At 45.2% G+C, this 17,803-nt stretch overlaps 2 protein-coding genes across 2 annotated transcripts in view; one reads left to right on the plus strand and one right to left on the minus strand.

Moving 5' to 3' along the window:
- The window catches only part of elmo3 (engulfment and cell motility 3), a 35,837-nt gene extending 30,634 nt beyond the window's left edge, over positions 1-5,203 (plus strand). Inside the window, exons 16-21 of the mRNA XM_083654258.1 lie at positions 971-1,134; positions 1,853-1,965; positions 2,201-2,305; positions 2,434-2,513; positions 2,794-2,874; positions 2,972-5,203. Coding sequence (XP_083510384.1) covers positions 971-1,134; positions 1,853-1,965; positions 2,201-2,305; positions 2,434-2,513; positions 2,794-2,874; positions 2,972-3,184 — 756 coding nt within the window. The 3' untranslated portion in view covers positions 3,185-5,203. The remainder of the gene's footprint in view (positions 1-970; positions 1,135-1,852; positions 1,966-2,200; positions 2,306-2,433; positions 2,514-2,793; positions 2,875-2,971) is intronic.
- Positions 5,204-5,374: 171 nt separating this feature from the next.
- On the minus strand, positions 5,375-17,373 carry fbxl9 (F-box and leucine rich repeat protein). Its single transcript, XM_083654456.1, has 12 exons — positions 17,054-17,373; positions 16,340-16,441; positions 15,956-16,090; positions 13,171-13,350; positions 12,319-12,624; positions 11,942-12,158; positions 11,472-11,629; positions 10,307-10,525; positions 9,388-9,588; positions 8,537-8,751; positions 7,627-7,766; positions 5,375-6,141 (listed from the first exon to the last, which is right to left on the minus strand). The coding sequence occupies exons 1-12, from the start codon at positions 17,114-17,116 to the stop codon at positions 6,047-6,049; spliced, it is 2,031 nt and encodes a 676-aa protein (XP_083510582.1). The 5' UTR covers positions 17,117-17,373; the 3' UTR covers positions 5,375-6,046.
- Between the last annotated feature and the right edge of the window lie 430 nt (positions 17,374-17,803).

The raw sequence follows: 17,803 nt of genomic DNA on the forward strand, positions 1-17,803 counted from the left end.
TGATTCCAGAGCTGAATTGCTTGGTTTTATAAAGATTGTACACAAAACATCTATGGACAAATTAATTGGGAATTAAATCCCTTACAGTAGGTCCCACGCTGGCTGAACCCGGAAGAGGGCGTGATTTAGGCGCTCTATAGGCACAACAAAACTCTTAGTTCTCTCTCTCTCTCTCTCTCTCATCATTTATTCAATCAATTCCAATACATCCTGCTAGACTAGCCTTCTGCCACACACCCCCCAGGGCAGCAGATAACTAGGACTCTCTGGAGCTCTTTCTTTTTTCTTTCTTTTCTTTTTTTTCCCGATTTTTTTTATCCCATTTTATCCCCCATTAGTGCTCACTTGATTTCTCAATCCTGGTTGCTACTCCATCCTCTGCCGATCTGGGGAGAGCCGAGACTGGCTCCATGCTTCCTCCGAGACATGGGCAGTCAGCCAGCCGCTTCTTTTCACCTGCCAGAGGAAGCTTCACCGGTAGGACATAGCACGTGGGAGGTTCACGCTATTCCAACCAGTTCCCCTCCCTCTGAACAGGCGCCCTTAACGACCAGAGGAGGAACCACATTAGCAACCAGGATATTGCATGTTTTTGTGAAGGGGGTTCCTATATGAAGGAAACCCCCAGGAGGCACGGGGAGAACATGCAAACTCCACACAGAAAGGCCCTTTTGACGACCCCACCCGGGCGGTGGGCACTCGAGGACATGCGGACGGGCACGCATTCCTTCAGCGTTCACATCGTCCCAGGTGGGAATCGAACCCACGACCTTCGAGCTGTGAGGCGATAGTGCTTACCACTGCTCCACCGTACCTCCTCTCTGGAGCTCTTTCAAACCCAAATCTCTAACTCCCTGGGACAAGGGTGACATGAGCAAAACACTGTCCAGTGGGATAACCTATCTGGAGCTGGATATAACCCTCTGTCTCTCTCTCTCTCTCTCTCTCTCTCTCATGCGTTCTTCCCCAGGTGATGCAGGTGGTGAGGGAGCAGATCACCAGGACGTTGTCCAGCAAGCCCACCTCCTTGGAGCTCTTCAAGAACAAGGTCAACGCTCTCAACTACAGCGAGATCCTCAAGCTGCGGCAGACAGAGCGGCTGCACCAGGAGGAGACTCTGGCTCCGCCCGTCCTGTGAGTAGCAGGATAGGTGTGGAGGAGACTCTGGCTCCGCCCGTCCTGTGAGTAGCAGGATAGGTGTGGAGGAGACTCTGGCCCTTTTCAATCAAATGATGCTTTAGTTAAGAAAGTTCCACGCCAGTTTTCTTTGGAAACCGTTGGAATGATCATCATTTCAAACATGAAAACATTGCGTCTGTAGCACAAACTAATCAAACTGTTCCTATCGACGGCTCTGGTGTGGGTAGTTTCCACCCCTATGGAACCAGCCGAGCAGCCAGTAGCCATGCTGTTTGTCATGCCACCGTCCTCTACTGAGCCTCTGTTTGTTACCAAACAGCATGAGTGTGACAATGTGCTGCCTGCCTGCTGCCATATTAGGGCCCATCCAGCCAGGTGGGGGGTTATTCTTCTGTCAATGCTAGAATGGATCGGACGGAGGGACATGAGCAGTGATGATTGGTTGGGGTTTAGGCATGATTGGTTGGGGTTAGGGTCAGAGGCGGGGTTAGATCCCCCCGGCCGATCCATTCTACCATCAACCATTATTCTCGTCTGTACTGTGATGCCTTTTCGATTCTCCATCAAATATGATGAAGACCGGGTTGAAAAACGCTGGTCCTGTCAACTGATGCTGACCTGTTTATGTCATGTGTTTTATGTCATGTGATTTGTGTGTGCGTGTGCGTGTGTGCGTGTGCGTGCGTGTGTGCATGTGCGTGTTCTTCTCCAGTGAACTCAAAGAGCGCCTGAAGCCAGAATTGCTTGAGCTGATCCGCCAGCAGAGACTCAACAGGCTGTGTCAGGGCACTCTGTTCAGGAAGATCAGCTCCCGACGCAGACAGGGTGAGAGACACAAACATGCATGTGCGCACGCACACACACACACACACACACACACACACACACATACACACACACACACATACACACACACACACACACACACACATACACACACACACACACACACACACACACACACACACACACACACGAGGACACAAACGGACAGAGAGAAGGAACACTAGGCTGTGCCTTGTCTCACTAACCTTGGTCTGTGATTTGTTGTTGTTGCCAGATAAACTGTGGTACTGTCGGTTGTCGCCCAATCACAAAGTGCTTCACTACGGCGACGTGGAGGAAGACATGGACAGTCCACCAATAGAAACGCTGCAAGAGAAGAGTGAGTATTATAGTTTGTGGTATTATAACTTGTTAAGGAGTTAAACGTTAAGGACTTAAACGTTGTTAAGGACTTAAATGTTGTTGTGATCTTCTCTGTTCATGGCTCTTCTTCTCCTCTTCCTGCAGTTCCAGTAGCAGACATCAAAGCCTTGCTGGTAGGGAAGGACTGTCCCCACATGAAGGAGAACAAAGGCAAACAGACCAAGGTCAGCGCTTAGATGATCTTCTAAAGTCATGGTTGCGTTTACTCTCCGCTACACCCCTGGTCTTAACTGTGTGTGTGTGTGTGTGTGTGTGTGTGTGTGTGTGTGTGTGTGTGTGTGTGTGTGTGTGTGTGTGTGTGTGTGTGTGTGTGTGTGTGTGTGTGTGTGTGTGTGTGTGTGTGTGTGTGTGTGTGTGTGTGTGTGTGTGTGTGTGTGTGTGTGTGTGTGTGTGTGTGTGTGTGTGTGTGTGTGTGTGTGTGTGTGTGGCCGTGTCTCACTATAGGAAATGTTGGACCTGGCATTCAGCATCACGTACGATGTAGAAGAGTACAGTCTGAACTTCATCGCCTCCTCCAGAACCGACGTGAGTCAGATGCCAGATGTGACCATCTGATGTTCATGTCTGAGTATCCTAACATACTGACTCCTCACTCTCTCCCTCGTCTCCTCCCGTCTCTCAGTTCTGCCTGTGGACGGACGGACTGAGCGTGCTCCTGGGGCGGGACATGAGCAGCGAATCGATGCGCAGCGAGCTGGAGATCCTGCTCTCCATGGAGATTAAGCTCCGCCTCTTGGACCTGGAGAACGTGCCCATCCCGGACAACGCCCCGCCCGTGCCCAAGCCGCCCAGCAACTATAATTTCTGCTACGACTTCAGCCAGGCAGAGCAGTAGTAGTGTGCGAGTTTGTGTGTGTGTGTATATAGGTGTGTGTGTGTGTGTGTGTGTGTGTGTGTGTGTGTGTGTGTGTGTGTGTGTGTCTGTGTGTGTGTGTATGTATGTGTATGTACACGTTTGCATTAAGAGAGGTGTGTGTGTGTGTATGTGTGTGTGTGTGTGTGTGTGTGTGTGTGTGTGTGTGTGTGTATGTATGTATGTATGTGTATGTACACGTTTGCATTAAGAGAGGTGTGTGTGTGTGTGTGTGTGATGAGATCTGACCTGTGCATCCATGCACTTATTCCTATAACAGATTTTTAACCATGGTAATGGATTTATGTGGCCTGTTTTTATAAGTCCGATATCCAAGTGAAACGAGGAAGTGGTGAAACTCTTGGAAATGGTTTCTTTCTCCCCATCTTGAACAATAATCATTCTCAAGGTCTGAGTTGCTACCAAAAGGATAACTGACTGTGCTAATGCTGCAGAGATTCACTCCTCCTCTCTGACCAGAAGCAAAGTTCAGTATCTTCGTTCCTCTTCCCTCCTGTTCCACTCCTCATTCCACCAGCTCGCGAATATTTGATCTCCTACAACGCAGCAGATCTGCTCCAGTAATGGTACTTCAAGACTGTTTTGTAATCATTTTGATATATATGAAATTATATATAGTATATGGAATATTCCTATGTGCATGTTAATTAACATAGCCGGTTGAAGCTCTCAAGCTGAGATGATCTGTCTCTCCTTTCAGTTTGGTCAAATTCTGCTGTTTTTAGTCGGTCGTTTTTTTATCAATCACAAGTTTCCAGCCATTAACCCGTACCACAGTGGTTTCCCAAACTGGCTTGACCAGAGGTAGATAATCATCTTTGAGGTACGATATGGTACGCGTTAGTCCTCATTATAAACATATTAAGGAGAAATATAGTTTGCTGTTGTATCCTCCTTGGTACAGTGTGGATTCCCAGTGGCTCAAGAATGATTGCTCTGAAGCATACTGTATGCTTCCAAAGGTCCATATGAATTTCAGTCTGTTAACGTTATAACAATGTTGTTTTTTGTGGTACCTGGTTAGCTTTCTGACAGTGTGAACATATGCAGTGTTATAATGATGTTGTTCTTGCGGTACCTGGCTGGTTAGCTTTCTGACAGTGTGAATGATGCAGACCTGCGTTATGAACCAGCACGCTGATTTGTTTTGTACTGTAAAACAGTAGGACCAGTAATGGGCAATATCGACTGTGCCACAGTAAACGAGTCTAAACTCGTTTTTGAAAACTTGTAACACGTTTTGTATTATTTACCAACAATCATCCCTCAAAATCTGTCTTGTCGGCAATCTGTGACCTTTAGATTTCTCTGAGCAGACTTGGATCTAATCCTGAATTAATTCTGAGAATATTGATGACTCTTGCATGGTGAAATTGAGCCTATACACACGCCCACCCATCTGCTGATGCAAATACTCCAGTCATTTAAAGGATTTTAATCAAGAATTGGCGCTAGGCCAGTGGGTCCCAACCTGCTGGGTACATGGTTGTACTACAGGGGGTGCTTGAGAGAAAGAGGGGAAATGGAAAAATGCAAGAATAAATCCTGAAAATATATGAAATGTTAAAATAAATACATTCAGGAGGCACTAATTGCAACTCTTTCACTCCATTCTTATTTTGTAATGTTATATTCTTCAAAGGGTGGGTTATCGTTCATTCATTGCATCATTATGCTGTTTTCTAAGCAAAATGTTGTAGTCGGGTAAAGGGGGTACTTGGCTTCAGAAATCAGGGAAAGGGGGTACTACTGAAGCCAAAAAAGTTTGAGACCCATTGGCCTAGGTCTATAGGTGTGAGTATTTATTGGCCAAAATCCGGGTATGATTTGGGTGATTTCAGTACATGCCACAGTCATGACTATCCACTACAGTGCATTCCTGACGTAAACCACACCGCTGTGTTAATCATATTCAATTTGAATCAAGTGCTTAAATTGCAACCAAGATGGCTGACCTGACATAAAGACAGTTTGATTCATACTGAAGCCATGCATTTGTGTCTTTTTGTTCACAGACAATCCACAACACAAGGATAAGAAGACATTTTTTATTTATAAAATGACCACCATTTATATTTGGTACTTTTATGATACAATAATTGTATATGCATACAGTCTCTTTACATTATATAGTTGCATACCTCTGTCACAGTATCATACAATGTATACAGTAGTACAAAATTATTTATCAAACAATTTATTGTACCCAGCAAGATATATTATTTCTGTTAGGCTTATGTGCTTGGTCATGTCTCCTTAAGACTGTGAGGGTGTGCATCGGCTCTTCTTTCAAGTTTTGGTCATGTCTCCTAAAAGACAATAAAATGCTAGATTTTCCTATTTTGCTATAGTAATCTTGTACTAGCCAGTTGTAATAGCAAACATCGAAAGCGTTATGTTCAAAAGAAATTATGTGATGTGAATGTTTCTGGTATTTTTTACAACATTACTCCCATTCATTAATATTAGAGACCATTTTAAGCCCTGCTAATGCTGGCTGTTTTTAACCAACCTCTAAAGAAATGGTAGAACAGACACAGTGCAGTATAAGTGCAGGCACCCTTCGGACATTTTCCAATGTAAAAAGTCATTCGAATACTCTACTGCCCCCAAAATTAAAGTGTTTAGATCACGAGACCAGCAATGCATCTTGTCGAAGCATCTGCGACGGTCTGAAGTTGTACCAATTCTTCCAGTATGAAAATCATTATTTGCTGTTTGTTTCGATGATGAAAACACAGCCTCAGCCACTCTCAGGGAATGCTGCAGAATCTCCCATGTACTCTATGTTCAACCGAGACAGCCTGGACACAGTTTTCATGCTCATTTCCTGTTTTCGTGGTCTTTCCACAGCAGAAACTCTTCACCACGCCACCAGGTCTGGCTCGCAAAAGGGACCATTGATTTCAAGTGACTACCTGGTAAAATAAAGGTAAAATAAAATGATCATTCACTGGCCGTTACTTTGCTCACAAAGGGGTGTGGTTGAGGACATCACCCTTATCTCAGTAGCCTGGTAAACCAGCCGGTCACCTGAACTCACATTTCATTTGTGTGTGTGTGCGTGTGGGTGTGTGTGTGTGTGGGTGGGTGGGTGTGTGTGTGTGTGTGTGTGTGTGTGTGTGTGTGTGTATGTGTGTGTGTGCGTGTGCATGTGTGTGTATGTGTGTGTGTGCGTGTGTGAGTGTGTGTGTGTGTGTGTGTGTGTGTGTGTGTGTGTGTATGTGTGTGTGTGCGTGTGCATGTGTGGGTGGGTGGGTGTGGTCTGGTAGAAGGAAATGAAATGTGAGTTCACATGACCGGCTGGTTTACCAGGCTATCTCAAAGCACCTGCTGTCATCTGACTTCATATCCCACGTTTACAGAGATGCTACTGTATCTGGATGTTGGCAGCTAGCTGTATCTAGCCACAGCAGTTTGACATAGTTTTCTCAATAGATCAAATCAGTGCCTTCAGTGGTGATGCACCACACGTACCGGTGTCATGCCGAGTTTTGCACCCCCGCCGAGAATTGCACCCCCACCATATTTTGGGACTGTTTTAACTTAAAAACAGGGATGCAAATCTCGGCAGGTACAAACTGCCGAGATTTGCACCCCCCTCCATGAAGCCAGGAGAGATCCCCAGGTCTCGAGGTCCTCTGTACCCGGATTTTAAGCACCAAAGTCGGCTTCCATGAGCCAGAAGAGAGCCCCAAGCATGGAAGTCACCTCCACGCGGATCTAATGCATCAAAGTCGTGAGCCATGAGTCCATGAGCCAGGACAGACTTGGACAGGCTTGGAGATCACGTCTACCCAGACAATTATATAATTTTTAAACAGTTAGTTTCCGTATAATATGCTCCCGGAAGGTGGGGATGCAATTCTCGGCGGGGGTGCAAAACTCGGCATGACACCGGACCTAAAACACATGCCATGATGGCATGTATTTTGCCATTGCCATCCAACTCTTACCACTCTTTTTTTTTTTTTAAGATTTGTTTTTTATTTCAATAGATGCTCACTTAACAATACAATTGTATACAAACATTTCTGCTAATCTGCTTGAGCATAACGGAATTAGAAAATGAAAGTACACACACATATACAGAGTAAAAATAAATGAAATAAAGAATAAACAAAACTCTTACCACTCTTCCACACAGAAGAGAATCTAATTAGAAACTCAGTGGCTAGGCTGCCACTGTAAACCGAAACGTTTCAACAACATTCTCTTCAGCTCTTCAGGCAAACTGCTGAAATGTGCAAAATAGTAGCAGGTTTTGGTCAACTATATATATATATATAGTCCAACAAAATATATATTTATATATACAATATATAATATATAATATATATATAAAGTCCAACACTATTCAGAACTTTCAGCCAATCAGAGTGTAAGGGTAAGGTCAGCCCCACCTACAAATCGACAGTGGACTTTTTCCAGCAAGGGCAGCTGTGATTGGAGGAGGTTGAGGGTTGTTATGGAGATGTCTTTGCACATGGAGATGTCCAGTGTTCTCAGCCTCTTACAGTGCCGCATCAGGTGGGACAGAGATCTGAGGGGTCAGAGGTCAAGAGTTTCAAATGTGTCCTCCTTTATCTAGAGCAGTGGTTCCAAAACTGGGGTGTGCGTACCCCTGGGTGTACGTGGAGGTACTACAGGAGGGGGTATGAAAGACTGGAAGAATACGGTAAATCATGAAAATACATCAAGTAAATTTACTCCATTTCTTATTTTGTAATGTTATATTCGACAAAAGGTTGGTTATCATTCATTCATTGCATCATTAAGCTGTAGTTTTCTTTTTTTTTTATAATGAAATATTTATATTTTTAACTGATTTTTCTAAGAGAAATGTCGTAGTCAGGTAAATAATTGGGTACTTGGATTCATAAATCATGGAAATGGGGTACTGAAGCAAAAAAAGAAAGAAAGCGAGAACCACTGATCAAGGGCTACAGTTACATTTGGTAGTTCAATGTGATTTTTCAATATCTGATCATTAAGCTGTAGTTTTCTTTTTTTTTTATAATGAAATATTTATATTTTTAACTGATTTTTCTAAGAGAAATGTTGTAGTCAGGTAAATAATTGGGTACTTGGATTCATAAATCATGGAAATGGGGTACTGAAGCAAAAAAAGAAAGAAAGCGAGAACCACTGATCAAGGGCTACAGTTACATTTGGTAGTTCAATGTGATTTTTCAATATCTGATCCTAAACATCAGATTTGATGAGATCACAAGTTTTGACCCAACACTTGATGCATCTCGGTGTGATGGGATGAGAAACGTCACATGCTGAACTGAAGTGTGTGAGGCTGACCGGTCAGTGATGTTGCAGCAGGCCAGGTAGAGGTGCTGCAAGCGTTGGAGGCTTGGCGCGGCCTGGGCCACTCCGTGGTCACTGATCCGGGGACAGTGGCTGAGCTCCAGGCTGGTCAGGCTGCGGCAGTGCCGGGCCACCGACGCCAGGCTGGCATCACTGAGCTCGGGCAGCATGGACAGAGAGAGGCGCTGGAGGTCTGGGTAGCGCAGCACCTGGGGAGACGGGAGAGAGGGAGAAACAGACTGAAGCTATGGAATCATAGCATGCATGCTACGGTATATTCACACTATAAGGCAGTGGTTCTCAAATGGGGGTCCGGGGACCCCCAGGGGTCCGTGGCACTTTGCCAGGGCGTCCACGAAAAGTTTTCAGGATAAAACTTAATAAATAAAACTTTTTTTTGCAAAAGCTTCATAGTTCAACAAAAATATTTAATGCTTTCAATCTAAAATGGTTCATGGATTAGATTCTAATCTAACAAACCTATCAATTTAAAAGTGAAGCACGTTACCATGGAAACAATTAAGCTTAGCCCAAAATCACAAATCAGAATGAGGGGGTCCCCGGTATATTTTCTATCATGTAAGGGGTCCTTGGCTGAAAAACATTTGAGAACCTCTGCTATAAGGGACATTGAAATTGTATCGAAATCGCAAAATATCCTACTGCAGGGGTCCCCAATATGGAGATCGTGATCTACCAGTAGATCTCAGGAGCAGGCAGACAGGTCCAGCTCTCACCTGTGTGGTGCTGCTGTCAGTGAGCTTGGAGCAGGCAGACAGGTCCAGCTCACCTGTGTGGTGCTGCTGTCAGTGAGCTTGGAGCAGGCAGACAGGTCCAGCTCTCACCTGTGTGATGCTGCTGTCAGTGAGCTTGGAGCAGGCAGACAGGTCCAGCTCTTGCAGCCTGGTGAGAGCGAGCAGTGAGTTGGCCACCCCATGGACCAGGGCGTCCTCCGTCACCACCCTGGGCCGCTGGGACGGCAGGCTGGGAGGCCGGAAGAAGCCCATGTTGCCGAAGGTCCGGGTGAAGCGGAGACCCTTGTCTTCCTGCAGATGGGACCAATGGGAAATACCACGTGATGATAGCAAACAGCTATGAAACAATATACAGAGTTGTATGTACGGTTCCCACACATTCTTAAACATCAAATTCAACGCCTTTCTAGGCCCAATTCACTCTAATTCAAGGACCCGACACGGCATAGTTTGATACACCGATCAAGGTTAATTACTATGACAACAACACTGATCATTTTTATTATGAGAACTAGCAGGCTTTTTTTTTATGTATTTAGCAGGGGGTTCCTATCTGGAGGAAACCCCAGGGAGCACGGAGAGAACATGCAGAAACTCCACACAGAAAGGCCCTTTTTGACAACCCCACCTGGGCCGTAGGCACTGAGTACATGTGAATGGGGACACACCCTCAGCGTCCCAGGTGGGAATCGAACCCAGGATCTTCTTGCTGTGAGGCGACAGTGCTACCACTGCGCCACCGTGCCCCCGTAGAACTAGCAGGCTTTACAGAAGCTCACAGACAACAATTAAAAACAGAGAGAGGCTTGAATGTGTTAACACTTCTCAACTGTGCTGTGTTGACGAAAAAATATCAAAAGAACTTTCTATTCTTTCGATTTTTACTTATTCACTTTTCAAATTCACAAACTTTCAAGGGGTTTCAAGCACCCGTGGGAACCCTGTGTGTGAGTTCTTTCTTTTCCTCACTCTCTGCGCCTCCCTCTGCCCGTCCCACTGTGATTCTCACCATCTGCTGGGCGAGTTCACGCTCTTTGTTGGGCTCCTCCTTGCCCAGTAAACCCCAGTCTGTGATGTCTTTGCACCAGCCGAGCCGCAGCACCACCAGCCCCTGCAGGTAGGTGGCGATGGCGCGTACGGACAGGTCGGTCAGGTAGACGCATGAGGTCAGGTCCAGCTCACGCAGTGTAGAACCCAGCAGCTGGGCGAGGGAGAATACGGCCAGGTCCTACAGAGAGAGCGAGAAGGAGAGAGAGAGAGAGATGCAACCATCAGAAAGATACTAGAGATGCACCGATCCACTTTTTTTCACAGTTCTGATTAAATTAAATTGAATTGAATTTGGATACCTGCCGATACCGATTCCGATACCAGAGCTCTTGGAACTCTCGCAAGGAGCGTTGGTTTGGTCTCATAGCATTAGCATTAGCATAGCATTAGTTACCTGGTTCATAATATTCCACAATATTAAATTCAACAATTAAATACAATTATTAAATTAAAGGTCATTTAGATATTTCCAAAACAATTGATCCACTCAAAATTATTAAAATAACAACTCAACAAACCGACAATTAAACACCCCGTCACTACTACTACTACTAAGCAGCACTGTTTCATGTTATGTTACGGTGGGTTTGTTGTGTGTCAGTGCACGTTATGAATGGAATCTGGATCGGAACATGGATCGGCGACGTCAGTCCTATCTGATATGTGAATTATGTCAGTATCGGCACCCGATACTGATATCCTGATACCGATATCCCATCTCTAAAAAATAGTCTGAAATTTTTGAAAATATAAAGAAGAGTTTTTCTTTACTGTCTGATTCTCATAACCTAGTAGCTGTGATACTTTGGCAGGAAGATGATATGGTGTTTACAGCAGGAATATATCAACTTTATTGTACAGCTGACTGCAAATATGAGAGAGATAGATCATGGCAGCTTTCATGCCTTGACAGAAATTACTACTGTTGTCCCTAAACTAGATTTCTCTCTGTCTCTTTCTCATGGACACACACACACACACACACACACACACACACACACACACACACACACACACACACAGACAGACAGACAGACAGACAGACAGACAGACAGAGGAAAGGGACACTAGACTCTTGTCTTTTCTCACTAACCCCATACACCTCACACACATAGGAGACTGACCCTGACGTAGGTGCAGCCCTTGAGGCTGAGCGTCTCCAGCCGTGCCCTGGTGGTGTCGGGACGTCCCGTCAGGCCCTTCGCCATCTCCCCGCTGACGTGCAGACACTCTGACAGGTCCAGGCTCCTCAGGGAGCACACAGACATCAGGCCAGCCAGGCCTGTGCACCACACCAAACCGTTAACCATGGAACATTATTTGGGCCACATGATTTTTTCACCCTTCCAAATTCTGTTTTATTTTTTTCCAACCCCCACAAATTCAAAAAAAATAACTAAATCAAGTATATATATATATATATATATATATATATATATGAAACCAAATTATTTCTCTAGGCCTATTTTACAATTATGAAATCATTTACTGTAGGTTACTACAATTAGGTCTGATTTTGATTTTGATAATCAGCTCCAGGCCTCAGCAGGTTAGATGTACACTTCCATGGAACAAGCAAATATACACTGAGCACCTCTTTCGGTGACCCTCCAGTCACGGGACAAGGAGAGCTGTGTCAGTCCCTTCAGGCCCAGTCCGATGGCCACCACAGCCCTGCTGGTGAGCTCTGTGCAGCCACTGAGGTCCAGCCTCTGGAGGCCCGGCTGGTGGTTCACCAGCATCTCCACTGAGTAGTCAGTCAGCTCCTTACAGCCTGCAAGACGCAGCTCCACCAGGGACAAACCCTGGACCTGGTACAGAGACAAAAACACAGGGCTTTACATGGAGGGAAGAACATCCTCCACAATCTATGCATCTTCTCTGACTCGAACCAATGGAATAGATCCCTGAACCTTCAGGCAGGTTAAAGCAAGTGCTCAAAACCATGGGCGTGGTTGGTGCTCTCCCCACCTGTGCAACAGTGCGCAGCGACTCAGGGGTGATGGAGGTTCTGCTGAGGTCCAGAGCCACGACGGTGGACTTCTGCTCCGTCAGCAACCTCCGCAGGTTCCTCAGGGACAGTAACGCCGATGAGTCCTGAACGGCACCCACCGGGCACCCCAGGTACGGGTCGAACTCAAAAGCAATATGGCAGCCGGCCAGAGAGAGGCGCCGCAGGCGCGGGGTGCAGCCCGTCAGCCGGTTGAAGGTGAGGTCAGAGAGGTAGCGCAGGTCCGACAGGTCCAGCTCCTCCAGACCTGACAGAGCTGACCGCACCTGGGACAAGAAGACAGACCGCACTTTGTTAGGACGGAGTGTGGCTGGGAGAGGCACTTTATTTGGAGAGTCCGCCTACACAGTCTACAGAGTAGTTGTAACATTTCAACAGCTTATCAGTTGACATTCAACAATTCAACTGTTTTGCTTTGTCTGTAGATGTTTAACAGATTATCTAGAGTATGGGACAATTCATTATCTGCAATATTTGTATATCAAATAATCTAGGGGTGTGTCATATCATATTGTTTTATCGATATATTGTTATGGTTCAGCCCTCTCATTATGTATGATAGATGTTTATTTCCATATTTCTTGGCTGTCTCTGTCACTTGAAGTACGTCTGCTCATATTGAGGGAGCCTTTTGTCCATACGGGGCTTCTGTACTTTCTTTATATGGCTCTCGTGATCCAGGCCCCCCCTCTTTTCCCCCTTCCCCTTTTAATCATAACTTCACAATTATTTTGGACGGGATAATCGTGACATGAAATGTTCATATCGTCCCCACCCCCCCCCCCCCCCCCCTAGTCCCATCTCAGACCCACCTGCTGCCTGTGCTCCTCCCTGGAGAGGAAAGCTCCAGACATGAAGAGGCTGTCCAGCCCTGTCAGGTCCAGCCTGCGGAGGGCAGTGAGACGGGGGAGCAGCCCCAGCAGAGAGGCCTCTGTTAGACTGCTGCCAGGCAGGGACAAGCTCTCCAGCCTGGGCCCCAGACCCATGCCCACCTGGAGACAGAGGGAGAGAGCAGAGGGAATTACAGAGAAAGAGAAGAGGAGGAGAGAAACAGAGGAAGGAGAAACGGGTAGGAGTTAGGCAAATATGGAAGCACTGGAATATGGATTATGGATGTGATCATCCCCAGTTTTAATGTCATTACCATAAATGAGGTCTATAGACCCTTTTCACGGGGGCCATTTTGTGTCGAAAAGGCAGGCTAAACACAGGTGCAAGCAAAACACTCATGAGGGTTTCCAACTTCCATGATTGGAATTTGGAAACCCTCATTAGTGTTTTACTTGCACCTGTGTTTATTCTGCCTCCTCGACACAAAATGGCCCCCGTGAAAAGGGTCTATTCCAACATAACTAGCTGCTGTGAACCTTGGACCATGATGTGTCTAATGACCGCGCTACAAGGTGTGTCCATAACAGATCATAGTCACTCACACCATACAAATACTACACACTTAACCCACAGGATCATGTGTGTATGATCCAAAACATATCTTGCTCCTAGATAATGGACACAGCAGCATATCGTAAACCTTGTATCTTTGAGAACATTGTTTCTTGCTTGATGACTGATGTGGAAAATTGAAGAAGTTCCATTGGCATTTCCTAATCAATAAGCTATAATTGCATACACTATGGTATGTGTTATTAGTCATAAATGCATATTTGGACAGGCAGACACATTTCTTCACCCTCTGCTCCACAGCACATGGAGGTCAAAACAACTTTCACCCACTGCATGAGGTTGACCTTGCTGATACAGACAGGCTCCAAGTCAAGTCATCACCCCTCCTCTCTCTGTTTATCTCTGCCTTCCTTTGCCTATAAAGCGTATGTCAAATTGTGACATTGCCACTGAATATTTGGACTCTGTACAGATGGTACATTGAGATTCAGTCACTCCTATAATGCAGTTTATAGGAGAATGTTATGGCTTTAAATATACTTTCATAAGACACTTCCTGGACTCTTGGCTTCATTCAATTTGGTTTATATTAGCTGTTATATATATTTTATAAAATGGCTCTCTCAAATCAAGCAATCTGATTGGTTCACAGCCATTGTATAATTCCAGTAACCGAGTTCAATAACCCATGGCCATGGGTTATTGGTTGCCATGGCAACTCTCTTACTAAGAGAGTAACAATAAGGCTTACCTCAAATGACAACGTAGAAAAAAAAAATGGCGGAGACAGCTGTCAGATCCTTGTGAATCGATCTTCGCTTATAACTTTACTAATACTTCGCAGAAAATGATGTTTTGTACAAGAATAGATGCGGGCTAATGTCTTCTTTGCAAAAGAAAGGCTGTTAACTCCGCATTTAACCCCGCATTTAACCCCGTAACGTTAGTTGGTGTCGGGCAAGCCCTGAGAATGCAACGCTGCGCTCGAGCTGCCTGGGTTTCCAGAAAGCTCTCAGCCAAGCGCCAGGATTGGCCAATGTCAACTTCAGTCTCCAGAACGATCCAATCAAATCACCCGCACGTCTATCTTCTTGCTAGAGGTCCCGCCTTACAGTAGTGTTTCAACTGACTCTCAGAATACCATGCCAGTCGGACTTATAGTGTTATTATTATTATATTATTATACTTGGAACCCTTTTATAAAAGCAATATAGCACTCGAGCAGCGTGTGTTGTGGAATATATCCCCCTGCTCAGTTGTTATCCCACTCGGCCTGCGGCCTCGTGGGATAACAACTGATCAGGGGGATATATTCACCACAACACACTTGCTCTCGTGATATATTGCTTAAATATAGCAGATGAGGAGTGGTGAAATTCCATTCTACAACAATGACGATGATGCATTTGTGAGATGATTCAATGGCTTCTGAAAAGTTTTCATAAGCCCAAGAGGAGCATGTAATCCTTCAAATGAAGTGAAAACAAACCATCGCGTTCCCCGACTTGCAACTTTGTGTCAACTCTGATGACATCAGTGATGATGGATGGAGCCAAATCTTCGATGTGATGTCATCAGTGACGATGTCATCAGTGATGATGTAATCAGTGATGGTCATGAGTGATGATGTCATCAGTGATGAGTCAGCAAACTGTCTGTTTCAGCCTTTGTCCCACTGATGATGTCATAGACATCGTACAGTCTTATGACATAACTGATGACATCATCAGTGGTATCACTCAAGGCAACAGCCTGTGTTTAAAGACTATGACATCACTAATGATGTCACTGATGATGTGACAATGAAATTGATGTCATCGAGGCCGTGCAGCGGCCTAGTACATTAAAATCACCAAAATCGGGGTTAGACGGACAACAGCAACTGACTGTAACTATCCGCAATCACACTAACCCATAACTATGAAGTGCTGTGTTTAGCATTGAGCCTGTCCCTAACCTGACCTGACAGTATGAAGTGCTGTGTTTAGCATTGAGCCTGTCCCTAACCTGACCTGACAGTATGAAGTGCTGTGTTTAGCATTGAGCCTGTCCCTAACCTGACCTGACAGTATGAAGTGCTGTGTTTAGCATTGAGCCTGTCCCTAACCTGACCTGACAGTATGAAGTGCTGTGTTTAGCATTGAGCCTGTCCCTAACCTGACCTGACAGTATGACCAGAATAGCATACGGCACCTCCAGTAGCAGCTCTCGAGACAGACTGAACCCATCGAGCTGGCTGATGATCAGACTGCAACGTGACCTTTGACCCAGACCCCTGATCAGCTCCAGAGACGACGATGACGCCGGGAAGCGGAATGTCACGTTCCTCTATACAGAGAGAGAGAGAGGGGGGAGAGATAACTTCCACTTCAATTCTATCCTTTCTATTAAAAAATCTATTTTGCATAACCCCCCAGACAAATACACACATACACAAACATCCATCTTTAAATCATTCAACAGCCTAACCGCAACACTCTTCTTACCTTATACTTTTCAGTTAGTAATAATTGATCATTTACACAGACATTACACCTTTATTATACAAATGTACATCTTTGGTCTGGTGCAGACTACCTGGAAGCACAGATCCTGACTGGCCATGTACCAACTGCGGCAGACGAGCGACGCTTCCTTCCTGTCTGAAGCGTGGAGAAAGCTCAGGATGTAAACGATCATCTGCAGCAAGGGGTAGACAGACACAGCATCTAATATTAAATGTGATTATTTATGTTCAATGCTCCCAGAAGAGAAAAATCCACCCACCCAAGGGGGCTATAAATGAATCACACTTTATAGTGGTGCATGGTTATTGCCATCTTCTTCTTACATTACTCAAACAATAGTGTCATGAATAAATGACATAATTGTTCTGTGACAGGTCAAATCAATTCAAAATATTTTCACAAGCTCAGGTGACCTCTCACTCGGAAGTGATGAGAAATAGGTTACAGACTGGTTTGTGTCCAGCTCAAACAGCCAGAGTGACTGACATGTGGGTTTGGAAATGTAGTTTAGGCGACTCTCCTCTCCCACGGTATTCCCAGGAGATGATCAGCCCCCTTTCAGGACTGTGTTGTCACTACACAGTACTGAAATTGGCTATATAGAATATGAGTGAGTAGGCTACTGTATGAACAGCAGGATGCATTAACATGCTATTTTCCAGCAACAGCCTGCTTCCTTAGCCTGCCACAAGCTAACATGTCAAGTACGAGTAAGTAACGTAAGTACCAAGTAATTACTTACTTAAGTAACGCTAATAATCACATAACGTCACCCATTACTCACTTCAATTGGCAGCTCGGGCGTTTCCATGGCAGTATCCTCCCCATCGCTGTCAGTGTCACCCATCGCAGCTTCTTCTCGGTTACAAAAAGGGAGTCCAACCTTCCACAGGCATCACCAGTTGATCAGTTAACTAGCTAGCAGCAAGAGAAGTTCAAAGCTGTCGGCTGCTGAGCTAGCGTTAATGAAGGCCGCCGGGTAACGTTAGGGAACTAAACTGGTGGCCACCGGGAAGCTGTTGGATCGGCTGTTGTTTGTTGGCGACTGTCCATGCAAGCCAAGCAGGTAGCCCCACCTAAAGCCATTCAACGAAATTAAACCCACTTCAGATCTTCAGATACTCGAGAGCCGACGACAGGTAGCGAGCGATCTTGCCACGACTGCGCAGTGCGCTCACACACCGCCTGGACCAGCTGACAGGAGTAAACAAAACACGCCACACTCTGACGTCACGGGAGAGGGGCGGGGATTTGTGGGAAATGAAGTTATCTTGTCAGTCAAATCTGCCTAGTACCATCACATTAAAAATGTCAAGAATTAAAGAATTAATGGCCAATCATTCATTTTTAGTAGGCTTGAATTAGGCCTATGTGATGCTGTGAGCGTTTGCATAAAGTTTTTGTACAAAGTCAAATTCCTCGTTTGTGATATGATTACTCACTATGGCTATTCAAATTTATCTTGAAGTGTTTGGAGTTCAGTAAAAAATTATAATCAACAACTATTCATACTTTAAACTAAAGAATCATTATG

Source organism: Poromitra crassiceps (assembly GCF_964638095.1).
Source record: "Poromitra crassiceps genome assembly, chromosome: 18".
Lineage (NCBI taxonomy): Eukaryota > Metazoa > Chordata > Actinopteri > Beryciformes > Melamphaidae > Poromitra > Poromitra crassiceps.